Here is a 26,004-nt window from a genome sequence, read left to right as displayed (position 1 = left end):
GCTGAAGTAATGAAGAGGAAAGTCTGGCACATTTTAGTGAGATGTTCGTGTTTCTCAACTATGATTCTAAACTGGGAGTTTAAGTTTCTAATAATGTTAGAAAATACTCATGTTCATTGCAGATACCTGTTCATCCTTATTCTTAAAAAGTAGGCTATTTGCTAGCATAGCTGAAATTATTCCTGTACTTAGACAGAAGAATGCCTTAAGAAAACTGTATTGAGTAGTAGTTTCTATTTATTTTTTTCAGTTGTAAATATAGCAGACAACAGATCAAATAACTATTGACGTAGAGAATAACAAATTATGTCAAACAAGGATTTCAAACAGCATGTTTTGGGGTCAGTAACCTGTGTGCCTGGAACTTTGATCACACTGGTAACAGCCAAACGTCATAACTTATGTGGATGTACATGCGAAGATACATAAGTAGGTTTTCACTGAATTTTACAAGCAGAACAGCAAAATCTCAGTGAAGTGAAAATGTATGTTTCTAATAGGCTCAAGGAGCTTCAACAAAGGAAGCTAATACTGATGAGTTAATTTGATGAAACTGGGGGGTTTTGGGTTTTTTTTTGTTTGTTTTTTAAACCTAAATGGATCCTGTTTTCAATAAGCAGCATGAAGGAGTCTTTCCAGGGCCCTGCCATATTAAATGGAAGACAGCGTGTTCTGCCTGATGAAATGTAAATGTGACTGCTAATCGGCCAACCCAGGACATTGCTAAATTAACAGCCAGTTTTGCTGAGAATACAAATTCTGGGGAACGGAAGCTGTTTCTTGAATCTATGATTGGCTGAGAAAAATGGAAATTCCTTTTAAGAAAATTAAGATATTCTGATGTTTTTCAAACAGAAGTCTTTCAGAGTTTCATTTCAGCACTGACCCTGCCTAGGCAAATGAGTTAAAAATCTGAGAGTGACTCTGGAATACTGCAACTAAATTTTCCATTTGGGGAGCATGGGTATTTTAATTTCCATTTTGGGTCAAACTGATCCAAATACAGGTTTTAGTTTGGAGGTGAGACCTGTCTGCAAGTCCTTTCTCAGCTCTCTCACTACTTTTCGTTTTAGCATTGTTGCTTTCGTTTCTTTAAATAGAAGGTGAGAAGAGCAGTTATTCACAGTTTGTGAAGTATCTGAAGATCTGTGGGTACAGAGCACTACATAAGTGCAAAGTATTTAAAATCAGAGCTATGGTAATGTCTTCTTCCTTTTTCCTTATTCCAGTCTGTGCTGTGACTGAAATCAGTCTGCTTATAATCAAATTTAAACTTGGTTAGTGAATAGGGGCAGAGAATTGGGGTTTTTTGTTTTAACCACAGACTTTCTAGTTCACTGAAACTAGGGTTCCAGCCTGATTTCTCTCTGCAGGAGAGATATATCTTTTTTTTTTTTTTTTTTTAATGTTTTCATTGATTAGGTAGTCTTTGCTAATCCTATGAAAACAGTCATGATATGTCAATCCAGTGCTGTTTGCATTTGCCTCAAAATGTGGGAATTAATCTGCTCTAAAAATGACTTGGTTTATGTATGCATTGTTTAGTTTATATGTTCTGGGAACATCTAAGGTCTGAAAACTGGCAATACTAAGGAGATCATAAATCAGACAACTTTTCTTGGTTTAGAATTTTAGGTCAGGCATATCAATTCCAGTTTCTACTAGATTGCTGTTGTGCCTGTGAATGGCAACTAAATCATGTCATAATTTGTGGGGATACCCTTATTTGCAGCGACCATTGATGCCTCATAATCACTGCAGCAGTATTTTCCTTATGGGGTAGCTGATGGGGTAGCTGTACCTTCTTTTCTGGCTTATGTGCTTGTTGTCTTTTTTTTTTTCTTTTTCTTCCCTTCTAAGAGGAAATGGAATAAAGATAAGATACATGTCTCCTTTAGTATTTTAAGTACATTTTATAAATGGAGCAAAAGCAAATCAATTGGTGCTTACTACTTTTGGAGCAGTTGGGTAAAAAGTATTAGAGATTGATGTCTTAGCCCTGTCAGTTCTGTTTACAGTGGATATACAGAGGTTTTGGAGACAAAAAAGGTATCTTTGTCTCCTGTTGTGCAGGAGATACACAATGCTTTTGTTCTCGCTTCCCATGTGTGAAAAGGCTGGCATGAAAAGTAACTCTGTAGCTTCTTTATCTGACTTCCATGTCAAAATTAAGGCTAAATATGACAAATTTGGTTAGCAGTATTCATGAGATCAAGGAGTCTGATTCACCATTCTGGGTTAAAAAGAACAATAAATGTGTATAATTAGGACTTTATATGTGAGTATCAAAATAATGCTTTGGTCCCAAGGTGGTCAGTCATATGTTATGAGATAATAGAAAATCTTTTGTGCTCTGTGGTACGTGGCATATATGTTTCTTAGACCCTCTCAGGTTAATCATTGATTCAAAGGGCTTGTTTTGATGACCCAGATGGTCTCTTTGAGTCTTAAATTCCCATTAGACCAAGTATGTGTTTGTATTAGTTATGTTTTATTACAAGAAAACAAGTATTTTGGTGACACTAAGATTCCTGCAGTGGTTTTATTACAAGAAAACAGGTATTTTGGTGACACTAAGATTCCTGCAGTGAAATGCAAGTTGCCTTCTATGCAGGAGAGACCCCCCCCAGGAGAGACTTTCTATTGTTGGGGGGGGGTTTTTGCAGTGTATCTAATGAGAAGACAGAAGTCTATGATTATAGCTCTGGTTTTCTTTTTTTGTGTGTAGGTAGTTTGTACTCACCTTGTGAAAGCCTGAAAGCTCTAAATTGGTCTCTTGAACAAAACAAAACACATTGCACAGAACAGACTATTCACTGTAATATTTACTCTGAAAGGTCACCAGTCCCAGAAATATTAGAGGCTGTAACTACGGCAATCCGACCCAAGGTTAGCATAATGTTTGGTTGTTTCCCTTCTTTGTTACTAGGTAGTTGGAGCCATTAGGATCAAATTTGTCATTTGTAGCACAGCCCCTTCCTACACAAGACTCTCATTCTTCGCAAACATGGATAAAAAACGTATTTTCAGAAAGATTAGCATTTGAGTTTTATTGTCTGTGGTTTCAGCTTAATCTCACAAAGCCATATTAAATGTTTTTTCAGCACCAAAAATGTAAACAAATCTTTGGTTTATCTATCTGAAAGCAAAATCATACTGTTCAAGTACTAAAGTTTTAACTCCAGGTTAGTTGTGGTGTTTGGACTTAATCCTGTGCTTAAATGATCATTCAGACTTACACTTCCCTGCTACTGAAGGTGGTTGAGGAGAAATACCAAAGGTGTGGTGTGTTTCCATCTTACACTGATTCCCATCTGTGGACTGGTTTGGAAGAAGGAAAATAAAAAAGCTCTATGTCCTTCCTGTCCTCTGATGGACACTGTGTGTTCCCTCCTGGGTTAGGGGAGAAAGCCAGTTTTGTCTGGATTGGAGGTACATATGTCTAGCTAGAATAGTTCAGAGACATGCTTTTTTTTTTTTTCCTCTTCCACATACAGGCATAGAAAGTCTGGTTCCCTGTTGTTACCTGATTCATAATCATTAATATCCATGGGAATTTCATGTCAGCATTTGAGCTCTGAGAATACAGACCAATGCAAGTGAAAAATCTCCATGCAGCTGAGTATTGAGAACCAGTTTCTCCTCCTCTTCAGATGTGGCAGTGCTGAATGAGGAAGAGAGAGTCTTTTGTAATTGTCAGCCATTCCGTTGTGGTCTTTCAAAGTGCTGGTTTTGAAACTCTCACTTCCCTCCTGATGGCATTATGAAGGACCATATAAAAATGCTGAGTTGAAAAGAAAGGGAAGACATTCAGCCAAGCAAAACCAGTACGTATACATACTTGAGGGTAATTGTCTAGGGGAGCAGTCAGGAGCAAAGGCCATTGTTTTCTCTGCCAAATGCTCTGCCACTTGTTGCGATCATATTTTACGACAATGAACAGTATTTCTCAATCCGTGGGTTGTGAACTTGCATGTTTTCCAATTACATTTTGTATATTTAAGTTTGATAGTAAAAGGTAAGCAGCAGTACACTGAGCCAAATACTTAGGTATGAGAGAGAGTGGTGGGAGGCAAAGGAGAGTGTATTTGAAATTACATTTCTAGCTTTTTTCCATACCTAATAGTTTGAATCCATTACCTGGCTTTTCCTTTTTTTACAAACTCTCTGCAGAATAGAAACTATGGCATGAAAAAAAGATGATTCACCTCCAACACCTACTTCATCTTCACTGGCTTGTACTCCTAAGCAATAATCAAGGACTAGATTTTAAATGTTTACTAATCTGGGGAGTTTTATTTGAAATGTCTGAACTAAGTCACCGAAGATTTTTGTTTCCAATAAAGAAGGGCACCAACAGCTCTGTCAGCGACCAGTTAAAGTTCTGGAGAGTAAGTGCACCTGCAAATTAAGTTGTAATTGTCTAGTTGGACACAGAGAAACAGAGGTATTGGCAGGGAAGGAAGGAAGGTTAGAAGGAAAAGGTTCTCACTGTTTTGTGACTGCTGCATGCTTTTTTTCAGTTGGGATGAAAGACGCAACCACAATCTCTAACCTCATCGCAGAACTGCCAGAGGATAACTGTAGAAACCACTTGGGCCACTGCAAAGTCTGGCCACAGGGACAGGCAGGCTGGTAAGACCAGACTACATGTATGTATTCTTCGGACTGTTACTCTGTAGTCTTGGCTATTGTTTTTAGATATGTAAGTCATGTCCTAGTCCAGACAACTTTTTCCAGGTAGCATTCATACTGCCTTGCCTGGACACTCAGCTTGGTGCTTGGGCCAGGAGATCTATCTATGCCCTATTTGTCATCAATAAAGTGAAAGAACATTCCTCCTGAGGGCTGTTCAGACTGCCAAAGCTGTTTCTGCTTATACAGAGTGCCTTTCTCCATCTTTCTCTCCCTTGATGAAAGTGAAGGGGAAATGAGCTTAAACTCTGTGCAGGGAAACAGGACTTTTCTTCATTAAATTGACACGTTTTGTTTAAGTGTCACAGAAGGCATAATTGAAAGGAGCCTGCACCCGGAGGTGGATGGGGAGGGAAGGAACTGATGGTCTCAATATAATCTTTCTTGGCCTCAATCTGGCAAAGATTTAGGCATATGACTAAATTTACGCTCTTCACTTCCTCTGTCATCTGCAATCAGTTTCCGCTCTCAGATGCGTTAGTGTTTGGGGAAAGCAGAATTCTCATGCTAGCTAGCTGTTGTCATAGTAAGGCTTAGCTTTCCTGTGATCACACTGATAATTCTAGAGCCCTTTGGGTCCCTTTTTAAATACTGTCATTACATTTTCCAGATAAGAATTCTACACAGTTTTAGAGTTGTTCTGTCCCATTTAATTTGCACATCTATCATTTGTTATTGTATAGATATGTTTGACTGTTGAGCTTCTAGCCCTGCAATTTAAAGTAAGGGAAAAAGAGCATTAAAATATATTTTAAACATGTGTCTACCGAAGGTCCTGCATATGCCAAAAAAGTATCAGTTTTTTCCCAGTTCCGAAAAGAAATTAGGAAGAAATACTGGAGTCCTAGACTTGGCACTTTCTTTTTGATATGAGTGATATGTGAATATACCTAAAACAAATCAACAGTATCTGATTTTTTGCAAGGAATGTTCTTAATATTTTTATGTTGCTTTATTAAGCTGTACTGTATTTGCTTTACTGTCAACGGGATAAAATTGAATAAGAACTACTGTGACTTTCCTGTAATATAGAAACAGGAGAAACATAGAAATAACCTGAATGGAAATATAAACAGGAATGGCAGAGTGCCAGCAACCCCTTAAACATAAATCTGCAGGCAGCTATGCCAGAAGTCTGTTTCATTACACTCTTTGCATTGCTTAATACAGTTTGTGTAATTTGAGATGTGTACATGCTCCTCATTACCACTTCTCTCCAAAATATGACCAAAGCTTTGTAGCTGGCTGGCTTTGAATTAGAATAACACCACTGGTGCTCTGTAAGATTTTTTTTTTTTTTGGTTCTTGAGTAATGGATTTACATGTGGACTGCACCTGTTTAATGCTTATTTTAGCTTAGCCTCAGACCAGGGATACGGCAGCCCCACAGAATGAGGGTGGAGGAACTAATCCTCATAGGTTCCTAAAAATTTCAGGCCGGGTTGCCTGATGATAACATACCTGAAAGGGTGGGGGTTTGGGGTTTGGTTGTGGGTTTTTTTGGTTTGTTGGTTTTTTTTAGTTCCATTGGTTTTTAAACTGTAAGGGCTGGAGCACAGCACTTTTGATCCTGTGGCAGAGTATCTTAACCACAAGGTAGTTGTTAGTTTGCTGAAGCTGATTCACAGAGTTAGAGAATTGCAGCCTAGCTCTCTGTGTTTATAAACAAATAAATAGAGATGGTGGAAAGCTGGGTGTCTGAAGTGCAGGCAGGTATGGAATAGTCCATGAAGTGTTTGCTGTGCAAATGTATAATAAGCAGTGAGTCAGTATAGCAGTCTTGTTCACTGTTATGAGTCCTTTTGTGTCCTGGATTCTTCAGCATACTATGTGTTTGTAGTCCTTTTCCCACCAGACTGCTGGTTTACAGTGAAATATATAGGAAAATATTTTAAAATAAACAAGTAGTTTCCACCTACTCCTGTTCAGAAAGGAAGACAGAAATACTGAGTAAACATTAATATTGAAAGAACTGGAAGCATCCTCGATTTTGTTTGTCAATATTGTGCCTCTACCTGGATTGTTGTCTTGCAAGTTAGACTGAAAACTGAACTGGTTCACAGGGTTTTTTGAGAAAGTTAGGATAAAAGGAAGTGGAAAAATGTACCTTGGTTGCACCAAAGTGTTAGAAACTGAGCCAGTAATACATGCCATGACTTCATTGATAGATGTTATATGTTCCACCTAGTTCTTGATTCGCAACAACTTAAATATATATAAAATATACAGAAATTAATATAAAGGGATGTAGTGTAAGCAGTAACATACTGAATGTGTAGATGTGGTATGAAGGTAAGAAAGTGCAGTACCTTTTAAAACCAATACCTGCTTTCAGCCAGCTGTGCTGTGATGCATTGTCTCATAAACAGTATGGCTAAAAAAAAGAGCAGACAGCAGGTCTTGAGCCAAGTGCTCAGCTGTGAGAGTAGCAGGACAGTTTATTTCTACTTTTTGTCCTGTTTTGAGGAGGTGACATTATCACTTCTGTCATATTTCTTCTGGATTGTGTTTTCCAAGACGTTCCAGATTTTCAAATACTAAGTATATTGTGAGACCTTCATGTCACCAATTTAGCCCCTGTGCAGAGTATTAGAAGAGCACAGGCTGTCTACATCACTATATCAGGCGATGAGTTCATGAAATGTGGTGCTGTGGTTTTACCTGTGGCTTACAGCCAATGCAGAATAGGATGAATAGTTCATCTGCTCCCAGTTTCAATTTTATTAATGCAAAAGACTCAGGTCTTTTTCCCCTAATGCCAAGTGGATTGCACTGTAGTTTGCTTATGCCCAAAATAAGCAATGCTATATGCACCTGAGGACATGAGATTACTTCATTTTAAAACCCTACAGATGATCACATAATACAATAAACATACTCAAATTTTACTCCCTTTGTCTTAGTTTACATTGGAGAAGGGCTGAAGAATTCTGAAATAATATTCTGAAATAAAAACTGAAAAGGGTATGTAAAAACTTTCTAAAAGCTCATTCCAAAATTAAACAAGTGTAAACAAAAATAATATGAAAAGGGTAGTATTTTGCAGTGCAGAAATCAGTTCATGTGATATTCATCAGTACAAGAGTCTGAAATTGTTTTGATAAAGCAGCACATTGGTTTGAAACTTAGTCTTTCCACAATGCAAAAAGTTGGGAAAGTGTTTTCATCCACTCCGTCTGGAGAGCAGGGAAACTTGCACACTTGGAAGTTAATCTGTCCCTGTACATAAAATCTGTCAATTGATTTGGACAGTCTTTAACATGTCTGTTTTTATATTTTCTCCAGCATTATTTGAGGTGACATTTCTTGTTGTTGTATGCCATTGGTCTACGCTGCCCCTGAACTTGTCAGTGATTTGGATCATATCCTAACAGTATTTTCCTGACCTACTTCTTCTATTCAGCACAGTCTAGTCCACTTCTATCCTGGGCATAATTGTGCACTATTTACAGCAAAATATTAGGGAAATAGTTAATTAGAAATAAAAGATTGGAAAGAAGCTCAGAAAGGTGCCTAGGCCATGCCTTCTCCTTGTTCTAAGTCAGGATCAGCTCACCTAGACTGTTTCTCACTGATACTTAACTTTTTCTAAAAACTTGCATCAGTTGACAGTTGAGTCTTCCAGTGCAGTCTAATGCTTGTCTAACTTCATTCTAGGAAATGTCTGCCTAATGTCTGAAAAACAGGTTTGCAGGAATGATTCCCTGTTCTGCATCAGGCTGGTTTTATGTGCAGTCAGTTTCTGTGTCAGGGACGGAGAAGGGGACAACCACTGGCAGCTGGGGACAGTAGCAGCAAGGATTCCTTTTGCCCCAAGAGGTCTGAATTAACAAGGGAAGTTCATAAAGCGTAACCAGCCAGCTGCGTGGAAGTGCTAACAAGTGGTATGAAGGTCCCTGCCAGTCCAGGCAGCAGCCTTATGTTTTTTAGTTTAAACATAATTCAGCGAGTTAGGGAGTTCTCAAAGAATTTCACAGTTTTGGAAGCACAACAGCTCCTTCTACCAGTAAATGTATATAGCCTGCCTTCCTTCCTACCCTCTTCAGGGCAATCGCTTTTGGGCTGGCAATCACAGCGGTTGCTTATGTGTTAGGATATGAGGAAAATTTGGAGTGTTTTAATCATCTTCAGAACATTGGTTACTGTTTTTTAGGAAGAAAATTTTATTTGTTCTTTGTTCTCAAACATTTCCCCAAGTTCATGCACATGTTTTTCTGTGGCTTACTCCCAGTTACCTAAACATAAGTGGTCTGGTCCCAGCCAGGAAGTGGAAAGGAACGTCACATTACCTCTCATGAAGCAGGTTCTTAATACAGTATCCCTTTCTGGAGGCATTTAGAATAGCTCTTAATTCTTTGTGGGTGTTTTACAGTGGAGGGCCTGTGTCCTGTACTAATTTTAGGTGTAAGGAGGAGCCATTATGTGACCTGTTTTTACTTTAAGGACAATCATCCATGTAGTGACTGGCAGTTTGTACAAAGAAATGACCTTCACATGCAGAGCAACATTCAATTAGTGTTTCTTTTCAAGTATACACATGACACCGCAGCACAGTTCACCCAGTCTTACTTTATATCCACTTGGTATTTAATCCATTTCATTCAGAAAACGTGTTTCTACATTTGGATCTCTCAGGAGTCAGGGAGGAAATCATAGTCACAAAACTATCAGTGCTGCGCAGGGAAAGCCAAGATACTAAAAAAGCATGAGGTCAAACGCTTTCAAGGTCACCCTGGGTCCCTCTAAGCTGTTGAGGAAACACGTGACAATGTGGACAAAAACTTGAACGTTGATGGCGATGCACAAATAACTTTCTGTGAGGTACAAAGCATAGCTGGGATCACACGCACAGAGGCCTCCGAGACACAGATACCTGAGTCACATGAGTGTGCCTGCGGACGCCCTGAAGCGAAAATGACACGGCAGCCGGTTCCAGGGCCCGGCCTGCCCGCTGTGCACCGGAGAGCAGGGTCGCGGGAGCGCAGTCACACTGAAATTATACCGAGCGCCAGCTTCCCGTGTGGCCGTGCCCCTGCCAGGCCGCACCGTGCCAGTGGGGGCCGGCCCCCAGTCCCCCGCCCCGGCGCGCTCCCGGGGCTGCTCGCGGAGCCCCGCAGGTGCCGGGCGCGGCGGCCGGGAACGCGCACGTTAGGCGGAGGCGGGTGGAGGGGTCGCCGCGTCCCCGGCGGAGGGCGGTGGCCGCCCCTCTGCAGCGCGCTGCGGGCAAGACGCCTGCGCCGTGCGCCGCCGCCGGCGGGGGGGGCGAGCGCCGCATCCCCAGCGCGCGGAGCCGCGGGCACGGGCGCCGGCATGAGCGGAGGCTCCGCCGCGCCCAGCCGGACTTGAGCCGGGAGACAAAGAGGAGAGCCTGCCGCCATGGGAGAGCAGCTCCGCGCCCAATCCGCCGCCCCGGCGGGGCCGCCTCCGCCCGCCGCCGCCTCCTGCTCGCTGCTCGGCGGGCTGCTGCAGAACGGCTTCCACCCCTCGAGCCAGCCGCTGAGCAACGGCGGCTGCGGGGAGGCGTCGCACCCGCTGCTGCTCCGCACGGAGCTGCCGCCGCTCAGCCACGGCTCCCCGGCCAAGAAATGCAGGCTGCGCCGGAGGATGGACTCGGGGCGGCGGCACAGGCCACGTAAGTGATGAGCGCGGCGGCACTGCGGGGCGGCGCTGGCTCGGCCCGGCGGCCCGGCCCCCTCCGTGCGGCGCTGCGGCAGCGCGGCCCGGCGGGCCTCGACATCGGCCCGGTGTCGAGGCGGCCGCGGGTGCTGTGCCGCCTGCCCTGCAGAGCGCCGCCCGGCCGCCGGGGCTGGCGGCCGCCCGGCTCCCGCGCCGCGGGCGTTCCCCTGCCCGCCGGCGGGCCGGGCGGGCGGAGCGAGGGCCCCCGCTGCCGGCCAATGCGGCGGCGGCGCCTGGGCACGGCCCCGCTGTCGCGTGGGCCGGGCCCGCCCTGCGCCAATGGGGCGGCGGCGGGCGGGGAGCGGCGGCCCGGCACAAACGCGGGCGGGCGGCGGGCGCCAGGCGCCAGCTTTGCGCCGCGCCGTGCCGTGCCCCGCGTCGGGCAGTGCCCAGGGTCCTGCCCGCCTCCGCCGCCTCCCGGACGCGCCCATGAAGCTCATAGTGCCCAAGCAGCACTGTAAGTAATGCCCGGGCCGGGGGCGACCTGGGTGCTGTTTTGCGTTGGGTGTTGTGAAGGCTCTGCGGTCTTAGTACGTGCTCCTTCCCCCGGCGTTGTTAGAATTAAGAAAAAAGTAGACCTGGGAGCTGAGGGCAAATTATTCTGACTGGGGGGAAAAAAAAAAGAGTGTCTTGCAAACATGGTAAATTTGTAGTATGCTCTTTATGAGCATTGCCTGTGGCTTTTGGTTAGTTGGTTTGGGAGGTGTTAGTGAACTGGCTGTCTACTTCGTGTTTTGTTTTAAGGCTATGAGTCTCAGACGTCCACATTTGTAACGTACTCAATTGTATAAGGTTTGTTGATTAATAGTACGTTTTACTTACTTGATCATAGCTAACTTCTTATATGTAGATGTGGAGCTATTGAATAATTCCACAGCAAACTCTACAAGTAAAGCAATCCAATGGAAAAAGTACTCTGTTTCTTTGCGCTCTCACTTCACTAGCCCTTCAAATAAAGCCAACAAATGTTTGCTGCTTTGTTAAAAGTTCAGTATGTTCTGAAAGGGTAATTGGGGATAGTCAGGATCACAGCTACTCACTGCCAAAACTCGAAGATGTTGCTACTCAGAAGGAAGTAGTGTGCATTCAGCTACTCTGTTTTTTTTTTTTCTTTCCTTTGAAATTAATACTTAAAAAACTTTTCTGTATAAGCAGAACAAAATAGTCAGGAGCAGCCTGGAAAAGCTGCAGCTTTCACAGGGCTACTTATTAGCCACTGCCTTCTCTACCTTTTTAAATGTTTTTGCTGAGCTACACATACCACTTCCCCTTAGAATGTTCTCTGTATTGATTAATCATGTAGTGCTTACAGTACCTGTTGATAGTTAATTTAGTTTTCTACCAAATTTAACCTATTGGTGACCAAATCATTCTCTGTCACAAACTGGTTTAGTAGTCTTTGTCCAGCTTCACATTTTCATTCAGGAACAAAAACTGTAGAACTTGGACTAACTTACATTTTGATTTGGCGTAACTAAGAAGAGTCAGCACTTGCATATCAAATTCTTCATAACAGTAAAAACTATTTTGAAGCAAAGAATAAGGCTTTTAGGGACTCATGTAATCACTTGAATAAGAAAGAATGAGGAATTTGGAATTTCCCTCCCATCTTGAGGGGGAAAGAGCCCATCAGAGTAAAGAGCGTGGGTGACTGGCTATATTGCCCAAGATGTGTGACAAGCAAGTCTTCAGTTGGGGAGTTTTAATGAAATGAGGCTTTAATGAAAAGAGCAGGTGAGGGAAGCGCTTTGTAGAACTATTTTGTGGGTAATTTCTTTGCTGAATAAATACATGAATTCTTGCTGATCTTTTACTTTTTAATTTATATGGTTTATTTTGTACAAGAAAATTTGCAGTTTAGTATTAGTCTTTCAGGAAAATATGATAGTACATTGTCACCAGCCTAAAAAATGCATTAAATTATACTGAAAGTCTCCTGGTACTGCATAGCTTTCCACTGTATCCATCTCCAATGAATACTACACAGTCCCGTTTTACTGGTTTTTGTATTTAATCCTGGCCTTTGCAGATGTTTGTTCTGTGCTTAAGGACACATTGCAAAATGAAGTGCAGTTGCCACACGGCATGTAAGACTTCAGTATTGATTGTGGGTTTGCTTTGCGTGGTGGAAAAGATAAAGAGATAATTGGCATTTCCCAATATTTCAACAAATGAAACCTATCTTTCTGTAGCAACTATTCCATTAAATCCATATAAATTATATGTTTTCTTGATTGTTTTTACTTGCTGCCAAAGTGAGGTAGACTTCTATATTCCCAAGTCCTTTTTCCCTCTGAGAAGGAAAGATTCCCTGTGAAACAAGTGTGCTTTGCTGATTAGCCTGTGGTGAGAGAGGATCTGGGGACTAACTTACCTTTTTCACTCACCTCCTGCTGCTTCTGCTGAGAAGCTTGTCTTTGCTTTGTTTTTTTCCTTAGTTGAACTAGACGAGTTGTCAGGGATATTTAGGCCTGTGTCAGTTTTCTGGTTCAAATCATTAGTGCAGACCCTTTGCGAGACTAGGGTTTACATTACCTTTCTATATCACAGCACTGGGTAATGAACACAGAAAAGTATCTGTTATGATGCTTTGCGCTGTGAAGTGCTCCAGAAGAGAATAAAATACTGAAACGGTGTGAATTCTGCAGATTTCAAAAACCTGCTAAAGTGTCATGTTGTTCAGTTGAAATGTGATCTTTGAACAGAAGAAAGACAAAGAGCAGTGAAGTGCCTTCATCGATCCCTGTGAAACGGCATTGTAGCCAAGTAAGGATAAAGATTTCAGCATGGCAGGTAAATAGACTGGTGCTTCACAGCCTTATTCTACATTAGACATAGGGAAGAAGCCAGGTGGGCATCTTAATTCTATTGCTTTTCTTAAACTAAGATAAAGCTTTGGGGTCTCTATTCCAATCAGCATCTTACATTTCACCCCAAGTCGGTAGTTGTTAGGGGTCAAAGAATGTGTGTTTTGAGGCAGCATGACCATTTACAACTAAGATGCATTCTAATTGCCATGGTTAATTTCTAAACGCTTCAAGTTGTAGCTTCACAGTAGAGAATGCTTTTGGCTGATACTTAGATTGTTACACCTGTGATGTTTGGCTGCAGCATGGTTGTGTAGTACTACTTAAGGCCAGGTGGAAACTGTGGAAAACACTGGGTTTTTTCACCCGCGGTGATGTTTAATCATGGCATTCCATATTTCATAGTATATTTCAGTGAAGGATACAGGAGTGAAAATGGTTTTGGTCTTGCTGTTGTGTGACACAGTGAATAAGTACAACATTATCAGTTGCTGAAATTTTGTCCAAAGCATTGGACTATCCCACAGTCTTTTAATTTTAAGAATTTCTTCAGGTCACATGCTGTGTGGAGCTAGTCTCCAGCTGTTTTTAATGTAGGTGGAAGTGAGGATTGCCTAAGGAATAGGACTGGTTATAACAAACTGAACTAGTTGGTGTGTTGTGGTCCAGCATCCTGCGAGTTAAAACTGTGTATCTGCCTTACCAACCAGAGAATGAGTTTCCAACAGGAATGGGAAACTTACGCAAATCACTTCCATTAGGCTGGGGTGCAGTTAGGTCCAAGAATGAGATTCTCGATAGCTAATCATTGCTTCTTGTAGCTTTGTAAGCTTGGGTTTTATTTGTTAGGGTTTTTTAATGAAGCTGTACGGGCTAGCTAATGACCTAGTCTCCCAGTGCTATCTTCAGAAATCAGTTTGTGGTAATATGACTACATATGTGTGAATGGTCACAACTGTTTAACAAATAGCTTTGTGCTTTTGGATTTGAAGTTTTCTGGTTTGGGTTGTGCTTCTGGTTTTGTGTGGTGTTTTTTTGTTGTTGGGGTTTTTTTTTTTCCCCCATTTTCTGGTGAGAGGATAGATGTTCAATAAGCCCTTGCTGCTGAAAATGAACTGGAAGGCTTTGCCTGATATATGTGTGTGATTTATTTAGTTCTAACTTCAGCTTTGTAAGGTTTGAAGAAACGTCCATTACTAAGCAGATATAATTAATTTTTTAAGCTATATATTCTTTTTTTCAAAGGAAAACAAATACTTCCATTTTACAACATGTTTGGATTGCTCAAAATAACTGTAAAACTAGGAAGAAGTAATTGAAAAATATATGTAAGCTATCTATTATCAGCTTTTTTAACAGAAAGCAGCTTTCAGAAGCTGTAAGATACTATCCCATCTTATGCGTGACTCTTGTTTTGATTTTTTTTTTTTCTGTTCTTATTTTTGGCTCTCTCGCCCTGCTTCCAGTCCCAATTAAAACAGGAAGTTCTTAGATCATCAAAACATCAAGCAATGCAAATTAAATGCAAATGAAAATGTAAATGAAGGAATAGGATCATATGTGTGTCCAGGAAGAAAAGTAGCTGAACCTAAGATACTTCATCTGAGATATTTATGGCTAAGATATCAGAGTATTGATACTACCATTCAAATTATTGATAAAAAATTGAGATACTGTACCTGCGTTCAAGGAAATACAGGTCTTGTAAGAGAGATGTATAAGCTGAAACAGTTTTCTCAAAAGAAGAAACTGCTGCAAATTGGTCAGGGATAAATCTAGGGTCCAGGTAGAGAGAAGAGAGTTCTAACCAGCAGGATTTAGGCACAATCTCTTTCTAAGAGCTGAGGAGTAAAAAGATTCAGCTAACCTTGTGTGGTGGTTGTTCAAACATATGAAAAAGATTACCTTTGTTTTTCCTCTTTAATGGGGGGAAATGTTACTTAGTGACCTAGGAGTTCCCTTTCATTCTTGCTTCCCCTGATCTTCTCCATGTTGTGATTTTGTATTTACCCTCCACACCCCCTCCTTATATTGTACGTAGGATTTTGTATATTGTACATAGGATTTTTAAAAATCAGATGTGTTCAATTCTGAATGTAATATGCCTTATAAGAGTAGCCATTTCGGTTCATGCTCTTTAAAGTTTGTGCAGAAACTAGGTAAAATGTATTGTGGAATTTCTTATGAGTGAACCTTTCCCCCAGATAGCACAGCTGTTGGTGTGCATCAGATTACCTAATTATGCAATGCTGTAGATACCTTCTGTTTGCATTGTCACATGCTTCTGCAGCTAAATTTTCAAGTAATGGAGATTTTTATCTCAAGATAACAAACCAGTAAGTAGTTGGTGCAGTTTAACATAAAGGGAATGAAATTTCTTAAGAAGATAAGCAGACTCTTTTGATTTATACTAGGCGTTTAGGAATGCATGATTCATCTTGACGCTTTCTGTATCAGGTCTATAGGACCTAGTACTAGATTTTATAGTGGTGTTATTTTTTATGACTTACTGCAGCGTGGTAATACGGTCGAATAGTGTTATTTTCTCCACAATATTGATCAAATAGGTATACTGCATACTGACTTTGCTGAGAAGTGAGAAATCAGCTCATAACAGTCTTATCAGACAATTTTAGTTAGGTGCATTTTTTACACTGAAAGCATTTCTGCAACATATCCAGTGTCTTGATTTTTTTCATAGTAAATCACACAGTTTTGAATAACTTATCAGCCTAAGATGTGGATGTGATGGATTTCACTTTCTTCTCCTTGCTTTCCTGGCTTTTAATAACTCAAGAAACCGGACATTTATTCAGGTTGTCAATGAAATGCTGGACTTCCAGTTTAAAACAAACCAAACAACACAAAACAAAAAAACCCTTGGTTTTCCCCCCATTTTCCCTCAAGTTTGTGGAGACTGTATCTATATAAATACCTTTCCTCATACCCCCTGGTTGTAGCAGTGAGGGCCCTAATAATTTGGTGGCCGCTTAGTGGTCTTACTCCCTGTATTCAGGGAGGCAGCAAAACCCAGGAGCACCTTCACAGTCTGCATGCACACTCCCGTTAGCACCGCATTCAGTTGTGTCAGGAAAGTTGACATGTATAGGTACCAGCTAAGGTGGGTTATGTAAAGATATTGACGAGAACTGGTGGTGCTTCATTTTGTTTTGGCGCATATTTATAGTAACAAAACATACAATGAATAATTTTTTAAAATAATCACTGGAATACAGAAGTGTTTGTACTGTCACTTCAGTTGTGTGGAAGTTACATGAATTTCAGCGGGACTTGTCAGGAACTTTGAGACTTGGTTTTTGTCCTAATTGGTCAACCAGTCAAAATAGGTGTCATCTTTATTGCAAGTGATTCCAACTTAGAGCTGGTGTTAGCAGCTGTGAAGAAGACTAAGCTGCTGTTCTGTGTAACTGAAATATCGGTTGTTGTGGACTGATCTTGTGATCTTTATTTGTGCTGAAGAAAACCACTGCTTGTTTTAAGAGCAAAGTTCTTTTTCTTTCTGCAGCTCTCTGTTTGGCTCGCAGCAGAATGAAAAGAGCTTAGATTCACAAAGAGAATTAAAAAAAAAAGTGTCTTGGTATTTCTGCTTGCTTTTTAAATGTGAGCATTATGTGTACCTATACCAAGAACTATACAGACTTGAAATAACTTCATAGTTGTTTCTACAGTACTTATTCTTTGTTAATGATTTAGTTATGACTCCTCAAAATGTTAAGATGCAAAAGTAAATGTCTTGGCAGTCATTTATGAATAACTCTCAGCTGTTAGTACTTCACGCTTTTATTGCTGGTCTTGTTTGATAGAATGGAATGCTTCTTCCTTCTCTTAAAGACTAAGTCTACCCTGTAGCTTTAAAGCAACTGTTGGTGCAGATAGATTGTAGCAGATTTTATGCCCTTCATGTAGAATATTGGAAGTTGGCTTATGCTTAGCTACAGGCTGGTTCTGTATCACACAGTCCAAACATGCTGCTTTTAAGATTTAAACTTCCTGCTTGCATAGTTGAGATGCGTCCAAGGAGGAGACTTTCTGTTCCTGTGGGACAGGTAATTAAAGCTCTCAGTAGCTTAAGTAAAGATTTGTGTAAATCGCTAATGGGATTGGTGTCCTGGGCTCCACTGCACTGTAGTGTTACACAGTGTGGAGCAGACCACTTTTGCTTAAATATTTACCTTGTACTTCCAAAAGTGTTTGAGTTACAGGTTAGTGTATGGTAACATATTTTTCCTTTTTAAAATAAATCCTATTTTAAAAACACTTGTTTCAAATTCTTCCCCTTTCAGGGAGCTGTCATGCATCTGCATAGGATCTATCTTCCCAAGCCTCAAATTAGACTTCATTTCAGTGTCTGTGTCTTGCAGCTTGTAGGGCATGGAAAGAGAAACTAGACTTTACAACAGATAACAGTAGGTGCTCTTAGAAAAACTGAACTGTAAGCAAGCTACTTCATGGGAGTTTGTGCATTATGCCTGCTTTGTCCTTAGGGAAAGGGGGAAGAAACTGGGTGATTCAATTATTTGGCATACAGCAATGGAGCAAAATAACTATTTTAAACATCTGACATTTAAGGATTGGTTGGGGGGGAGGGTGTATTAACAATTGTGAAATTTGGACTTTTGAATTATTCAGCCAGACAAGAATGATACTGAGACCCTTGTGGTAAGAAGTAAATGACTTACAAGCTCCTTTCAGCCTGAAGTTGAGTAACTTAATTCTGATCTGTGATTACATGAGGAAGAACAGTGTGATCAGTACCTCCTGTGCTTATTAAAATCTTTGCCCCAAGTTGTTTACTTTTAGGTTCACTGGTAGAAAAATCAGTAATGCATGTGGTGTCCATGGTTTGGATTTCTTATCAACACTAAGTTGAGATGCCCTAGTTGGTAGAATCACATTTCTAGCAAGTCTGCCTGATTCTCCCTAAAAGCAGGGAGGTGACTGTGAGACTGCTATTTTAGAAGTGTATCTTAGATGTTAGCCACATACTCAGTACTTTAATTTCTCTGGGAAACCTTACTAGCTGCCTCCTCCTGCAGTACCTGTGCATAGAGTTTGTATTCTCACTTCTCATTGCTTCATAAAGTTACCTGGCATACTATTTTAAATGTATGCATATGTATATATAAGCAGAGCAGGCAGACGAACCTGGTTCAGTTAGTATCTTCTGTCTGCATGTTCTCCTTAGTAATTTTCTCTTGCTGTTAACAGAACAAAGGCTTTGGTAGACCTAGGCTGGCTGTGGCAAATATATATATATATATGCTGAGAAGCAAATATTGGCATTTCTTGTATAGTTGTATGATAGGCTAACACATGCACCAGCAAAGGGAGTCTGTGCTCAAAGAAAAGGACTGTCAGTGGTAAATACTGAACTTCAAAGAGCTTATTCTCTTTCTGTTAATATAGGCAGGTGGTGTAGTTCCAACAGAGCTGCTAGTTCTGGTGGGTTGAAGTCTGGAGACTCCCAGCATAATGGGAGAGTTCATAGAATGGTTTAGGTTGGAAGAAACCTTAAAGATCATCTAGTTCCAGCCCCCCTGCCATGGGCAGGGACGCCTTCCACTAGACCAGGTTGCTCAAAGCCCCGTCCGACCTGGCCTTGAACACTGCCAGTGTTGGGGCATCCACAGCTTCTCTGGGCGACCTGTGCCAGTGTCTCTCCACCCTCATGGTGAGAATGTCTTCCTAATATCTAATCTAAATCTACCCTCTTTCAGCTTAAAGCCATTACCCCTTGTCCTGTCACTACATGCCCTTGTGAAAAGTCCCTCTTCAGCTTTCCTGTAGGCCCCCTTCAGGTACTGGCAGGCTGCTGTAAGGTCTCCCCGGAGCCTTCTCTTCTCCAGGCTGAACATGCCCAACTTTCTCAGCCTTTTGTCATAGGAGGGGTGCTCCAGCCCTCTGATCATCTTTGCTGCCCTCCTCCAGACTCGCACCAACAGGTCCGTGTCCTTCTCATGTTGGGGGCCCCAGAGCTGAACACAGTACTCCAGGTGGGGTCTCATGAGGGTGGAGTAGACGGGAGAACCCTCGACCTGCTGGTCGCGCTTCTTTTCATGTGGCCCAGGATACAGTTGGCTTTCTGGACTGCAAGTGCACATTGCTGGCTCATGTTGAGGTTCTCATCAACCCCAACTCCTTCTTCTCAGGGCTGCTCTCAATCCATTCTCTGCCTAGCCTGTATTTGTGCCTACGATTGCCCTGACTCAGGACCTTGCACTTGGCCTTGTTGAACTTCATGAGGTTCGCACAGGCCCGCCTCTCAAGCCTGTTACATATTGCTGCTCTTCAGGCAGAGCCTTGTAACTGTGGAAATCCTGACTGGTCTTGGAAGGGCAGTTGTAGATGTTACACAGTGAGAATGTGAGTTGAGAAATCTTGTTCTTCTGTTTGGTTGTTTGTTCCTCTTTCCCTCCTTAGTCCATATTAAGAATTGGTGCTGGGAGTCAGACTGGGTGAAATGCAGTAAATGTGCTCTGTCAAGAGGTGCTGACTGAAGAGTGAAATCTTTTCCAGGGAAAAAATATTTTAATTTTATTAAAACTTGCTTCTCCAGAGAAGAGTGGTTTGCTATTTTCTTTATTCTTTTTCTTAACTGAGGCTTTATGAAGTCTTAACTTAAGTGTTTAATACATGTGAGCTGGACACGTAAGTGACGACCAGCTTTCGGGAGCAGATGCTGCTACTGAGACTGCACTGAATTGCCGTTCAGCAAATGTTAAGTGATATGGCTAACCTGTATATTTATAGTGACTTTCTCTTTCTTCCTCCCCAAACCCCTTGTCCTTAGCGTTTCCATGGTTTGGAATGGATATCGGTGGAACATTGGTTAAACTGGTCTACTTTGAACCTAAGGACATTACTGCAGAAGAGGAACAGGAGGAGGTGGAAAACCTGAAAAGCATTAGGAAATACTTGACCTCCAATACAGCCTATGGTAAAACTGGCATTCGTGATGTCCATCTTGAACTGAAAAATTTGACTATGTGTGGACGCAAAGGAAACCTGCACTTCATCCGCTTTCCCAGCTGTGCCATGCACAGGTTCATACAGATGGGTAGTGAAAAGAACTTCTCCAGTTTGCACACTACGCTCTGTGCCACAGGAGGTGGAGCTTACAAGTTTGAGGAGGACTTTAGAACGGTACGTGAACAGTTCATATGGGTTCAGTTTGAAGTACTTTGGGAAAACATTATGGGAGTCCTTCTGTTAAAACTTGCAGAGAAAATAGCATTTTTTTTGTCCACTCTAACTGGTTAAGATTAACAGAATTAATTCATATTTATTAATAGGTGGAATTGCTGAGAACATGGAGGGGGCAGGGGAGGGTGTTCTACTTGCTGGGTATTCTACCGAAGTATTACTGTGCAGGATGTCTTCAGTAAATGGTTTTTTGTAGAGTACAGCTGTGATGATCAGATGCCTCATAATCAACTGAGGGTTTTGTTATGACAACCTAGAAGCGTTGGACTACAGGTACTCATCTTGCAGACTGGATATCTATTGGAAAACCAGAAATGAAATCATACAGGCTGGAGATTTGGTTCACGTTCCCTTCCCCTTGTATTAATCTTCAAGTAGACTTAAGTCAACAGTCTGGAAGACCAAGTGTGGAGCAGGGGGAGAAACAATGCATGGAAGCATGACAACAGCAGCTAGTTTTTGATTTCAGTTCTGGGAGTACGTCATGTGAAGAAAGGCAGTTCATGAGGTGACTAGGTCTCAGATCCCCTAGAACTCAGAACCTCTGCAGGAAGCTCTAGAAACTGATGTAAATCTGAAGTATTGGGATGCTGCTGTTTGTATAAACTTCAGCAATAGTCCTAGCTCCTGAATGAGTGTACTGGAATGCACTGCAAAAATTGGTTGTGGCGACAGAGGCGTAGAGAGCTGTTGTACAAACTGCATTAGAGAGAAATAGGCATTCGGGAGGCAGTTGCCTGTTGTGTGTGTGTCTCTACAGGGGCATATCTCCATTTATTTTCTGTAAAAGAATGACTAGTCTGCCTGTATCAGAGCAGTCTCACTAAGATTAATGTGAGTGATTTACTTGGCAGGCAGGTCTGACCTTTCTGTCCCTAGCTTTTGACCTGATCTTGAGGGTGAGGGATGGCTGCTGGATATGACAGGTTACATCAGTTGTCTCTGCTTCAGTCTAGGGAGCTATCATACTGATTTACCAACTGCCATTGACTTCAGTCCTTGGCTTTGTGTGCTTCATTTTTTAACTCCAAGCATCCATTCCTGCAGTATAAGAGCTTTTTTCTTTGTCAATACCCCTCATCTACCAGATGACCAAGATCCTAAGGGGGAAAGAGAATGCTGTAAGAGATTAACATGAATTCCAGCTGTTACGCTGTTGTGCAATCATTTTCAGTAAATGTTGGAAATGGAGGCAGCTAGTCTAATGAAGGACTATCAAGTTTCTGAATTGCTGTAGTAGCCCACTACAGTGGCCAGATTTCTTGTCCTTTAGGCTGAGTCCCTTACATGTTAGGGTCTACTGATGATTGAGTCCTCAAAAGTTTTAGTTTGTCTTGCATTGTGTAAGGACGTTGGCACCACAGTAGGAGGCAAGTTCTAGTGCTAGTTAATGTGGCCTCAATTCAGCTTTTCAAGCGTCCTTCCATGTGTCAGGGGGATGATTCAGGTCACATTCTCTGATGACAATGGGAGGTCACTTTGAGACTTTCTGCAGAGGTTGCCTATCCCTTTAGAATGGTCAGTCTTCCCAAATTCATTTCTCTTGCATCATGTAATAGGAGCTAGGGTTGCTTACTTAATAAGGAAGTTCATGTCCCTTGCTCCCATAGCTGTGGAATTGAACTGGAAGTTACTTGGTGGCTATCACAGCTAGTCATTTCTCTCCATAGCTTTGGTTTTATCTGGCATAAATATGCAATTTACAGTGAGGGACCAGTCTCTGTCATCTCAGCTGCAATATAGTTGATGTAGTACTGGAAGCCATAGTTGAAGTTGGGGCTGTTTTGCTAGCTGTTATACAAAAATTTGAGGTCACAGCAAATTACTGGTGGACTTAGGCATGAAATCCCACATCTCTGCAGTGTTAGTTAACGTTCTGTGTGCTGCAATGCTTGTAGGTAGTTTAAGAAAAACACTGTAAAGGCTGGCTGGGATGTTTTGTAGCACAGAGCAATCAGTGAAGTGCACTCACACCTAAGGGAGTGCTTTGGACACCTCTTCTTACAGCTATTCAGTTCCACACCTTCCTTTATAGCAAGTATTTCTTGGCTCAAACTGTAATATCCATAGAGTATTACAGAAGCAAAATACTATCCATTACATGAAGGTTTGCTTGCTTAATCTCTCAAAGGGCTGAGTGTCCTGGGTACTGGCACTTAAAATGGCTAATGAAGTGTGACAATTTAACAGCAGCTGGCTATCTAAGTATGTTCTACTGACTGTAAATTGACATTGGACAACAGCTTCACGATTGCTCTCTCAAAGCATTGAAATGGCTGTTTCAAATATTTGATCACTCTAAGGCACCTGTAGAAGTAGAGAACATGTGCCAAGTCTAATATGGTGCTGTTGCAGGATTCAATACTGTATAATACCTTATATGGAGGAGGCTTTAAATGTTACTGTTTCTGTTACTTAGAAACAATGTGGAAAAACTAAAGAATGTTTGTGAATGTGGTTAACTTGGTCAAAAAAATACAGCTAAATGCTAGGAAACTCCAGAAACTGATATAGGTAACATGCTTTTGTTCTGGCCCTTTATTTCCCTATGAACATGCTTTTAAGTTATTTGACTTTCACGGTATTTCTAAATGCTTATGGGACTTTCAGGATAGCATAGATTTAGGGCAAAAGATCCAACATATTGCAAAACAGCATTCAAATCCCAACGAAGGAATCCTTCTAAGATTACAACAGCTTTTTTTCCTTAAAATAGACAAGCAAACACCCTGTTGTTACTTGCAAACAACCTGTTCCAGTGCCCAATTCTGAATCCCTAAATGAGTTAAATAGGTTTGGTCTAGACATCTCTGTTGCTTTTGTGTATTTAAAAATAAAATTGGGAGGCATCTTCTCTTTACCTTAAGCCTGTCTTCTGTGCCATAGAAAGATGATTAAATTTACAAAGCTAGCTAGGTTTAGCTATCTAACCTCCCTCTCATGTGATCCACAGTATTGGATAGGAGCAGACTTGGAGAAGTCTCTGTGGACTGCTTGGCAACTGGCAGCAATAACGATCATAGCCTGGCAAATAATTGGATTCATCTTAAGATCTGAATGCTTCCCCTAGAAGTAGGAAAACTGACTATGCATTAAACTAGAACACAGAAATAATTTTACCAACCATATGGTTATACTTAATGTTCATTGAAGAGCATCAGTAAGTAATTCACTGAAAGGACTCTTTCCAGCTTGGGGTGTTTTTTCCTGTTTTTGTTTCTTCATGCCTTTTTTTTCCCTTTCTGAATGGCTGGCTGACTTTATTTTCAGGTAACAGTGGTGTTGAGGATGAATCTGTCACCTAATTTTGATAATCCCTCCTTTACCCAACTACATACTGTCACCTTGCATAGTCTGTAGATGTTCAAGTAACATCACTTCTCTAAAAGTAAGGAGTACATAGACTTAGTTGCTTGGGTACCTGTAATATAAATCTCTTTGTAATCTGTAACTCCTCCATGATAGCACACGCACATTACTTGCACAACAGTATGCTGTTAATGTAATGAGGAATAAATTCTTAGGCTGTCACTCAGTCTCGTAAAGCAACTCAGTGTAAAGGATACACGGGGGATGACGGAGGAACGGACTGCTCAGACTTCTGCTTAAAACCTGCTCTATTGCAAAATTCCTGTCAACTGCAGTGCCTGAAAGGTGGGATCTTTGTATTCCTTTCTGGAACAGACACCTACAGAACCTGACTTGTCTTCATAGAAATTTTGCTGCTGGCTTTAGTGGAAGCAAGGCCTGGGCCAAAACCTAATCACTTAATAAAGAACATCTGGGGCAGGGGAGGAAGGATATCTCTTACTAACACAAACTTAAACTGAGGCCTTGGCCTTCCCCGTAACCTGTTAGAAAAATGCTTTAAAAGTAAGCTTGGTTGTCGGAGAGCGATTTCCTTGTGCCAGTTATTAGCTGATTCTGAGGCTTGACTTTGTGGTATGAACCAAATGCCTGTGGATGACCTGTAGGCTGTATTTATCTTAAAACAAACTCCCTGTCCTGTGTTGCAGGATGAGTAAGCTGTATAATTCTAGGTTAGTGTAAGACACTCAAATCTTACTGCACCTCACTTGCTTGAGGAGGCTGAACACTGCTGCTCAGGCCGTAGGTGCTGGCCTGTAGTGTGTAGACTGGGTTGGAGCTGAAAATTTCATCCAGAGAACAGGTGAAGTGTAACCATGATACCTTCTGTTACCACCACAAGAAGCTAGGGAACTCTTCAGAGGGAATGGGGAGAATCAATGTGCATCTCTTCCCTGTCAAGAGAGGGGAGAGATCCTTACAGCTAGCTGGGCGAAAGGGCAGGTCCTCTGCAGAGGATCCCAGACTAGTGCTTTTTTTTCCCAAAGTTGGTGCAGAGTCTGTCTTCTCTTCTGCCTCAGTGAATGTTGGGCTTATCCTTATTTGCATTAGACTTTGTCTTGTTTGAATGTGAGTGAATATTTCCCAGCCTTGGGGTGTGGAACGAGCTGGGGGGAGTACCTCAACTGAGCTCAAAAAGAAGTGAGGTTGAGGTGCAGACAATCAAAATATAAAGGAAGCAAAGTGTGTCTTTATGAAAGTGAAGAAGATGTAATGGGAGGGAGATGGAATGAAAAGCTAGACCATAAGCTATTATAAGAAATACAAACTGGAGCAATGCCCAGAAGGCATATGAAAGCCAGAGAGATATAGTAAATGAGGCTGTTGTAATTGATAATTAAAAACTTGCAAGACATTATGTTCCTAACAGTTTCTTACAGAAAAAAAAATTATATTTCTGATTGAAAGTCCAAGAGACGGATGAACGCAAATGGCATCTAGGTTTGGACATTCCTGTGCTCACCAGAACTCAGTAACAATGTGAAAATTCAAACTTGGTGAAATCTTTCATGAGCTGGAGCTTCATTGAAAAGATGTCTGCACACCAACATTGATCCATTAGGCTTCAACCCCACTCTGTATGTCATGGCTGCCCTCAGCTCACTTCTGGAGGACTGGGTTTTTTTCATGTTTTTCGTTGCTGAGGTGGAAATATTTACTCACCCATAAAGAAATAAACATGACCCAAGTCTTTGACTTCTGTGCTTCCATACTTCAAAGCAGCAGCAAGTTGGTACCCTGGTTTTTTTCCTTTTATTCTGTCTGGTACTTGAATACAGCTAAAAATTGTTTGACATATGCATATTACTTTAAAAAAAAACGCAACCAGAAAAACCTCCTAAACTTGAACAGGCAGTACCATTTTCCAGCACTTCTTGCAAGTGTACAAGAGATGGGCTTTCATTCTCCTTAGAACAGCATCTATACACAGTAACAACAGACTTTTTGTGTATCCTTGAAATCAGATGGGTTTCAGGAGTTTGTTGCTAAGGTGTGAACTGTCATGAGGAAGTGTTCAGTACTTCCTTGCGGTGTTGCACCTGCTTGTAAACGTGGTTAAGAGTCCTGAGTCCCTCCTTTTGATGGTCCTGAAGAGTTCCTTGAGGTCCAAACTGTTTTGTTCCCTCCCCTCGTATGTAAAAAATAGTCTAAAATAAAGAGGGATATCTACAGTCTGGCTATAAAGCAGAAAAATTGTTCTTTTAAAAAAATGTACATATGGTTTCCCTGTAAC

General features: G+C 41.5%; 1 protein-coding gene across 4 annotated transcripts in view; it reads left to right on the top strand.

Moving 5' to 3' along the window:
• The first annotated feature begins 4,568 nt into the window (after positions 1-4,568).
• PANK1 (pantothenate kinase 1) overlaps positions 4,569-26,004 on the top strand; it is a 34,324-nt gene continuing 12,888 nt past the window's right edge. For 2 of the 4 annotated variants that reach the window (XM_059821088.1, XM_059821087.1), the window contains exons 1-2: positions 10,801-10,828; positions 19,990-20,342. In XM_059821088.1, the coding sequence (XP_059677071.1) occupies positions 10,801-10,828; positions 19,990-20,342 (381 nt within the window). Of the gene's footprint in view, positions 4,636-10,071; positions 10,328-10,800; positions 10,829-19,989; positions 20,343-26,004 lie in introns of those variants that run through there. The other 2 variants (XM_059821089.1, XM_059821086.1) reach the window with 2 other exon arrangements.

Source organism: Gavia stellata, chromosome 9 (genome assembly GCF_030936135.1).
Source record: "Gavia stellata isolate bGavSte3 chromosome 9, bGavSte3.hap2, whole genome shotgun sequence".
NCBI lineage: Eukaryota > Metazoa > Chordata > Aves > Gaviiformes > Gaviidae > Gavia > Gavia stellata.
Note: the sequence above shows the minus strand (reverse complement) of the source record. Positions and strands in the feature narration are given on the sequence as shown.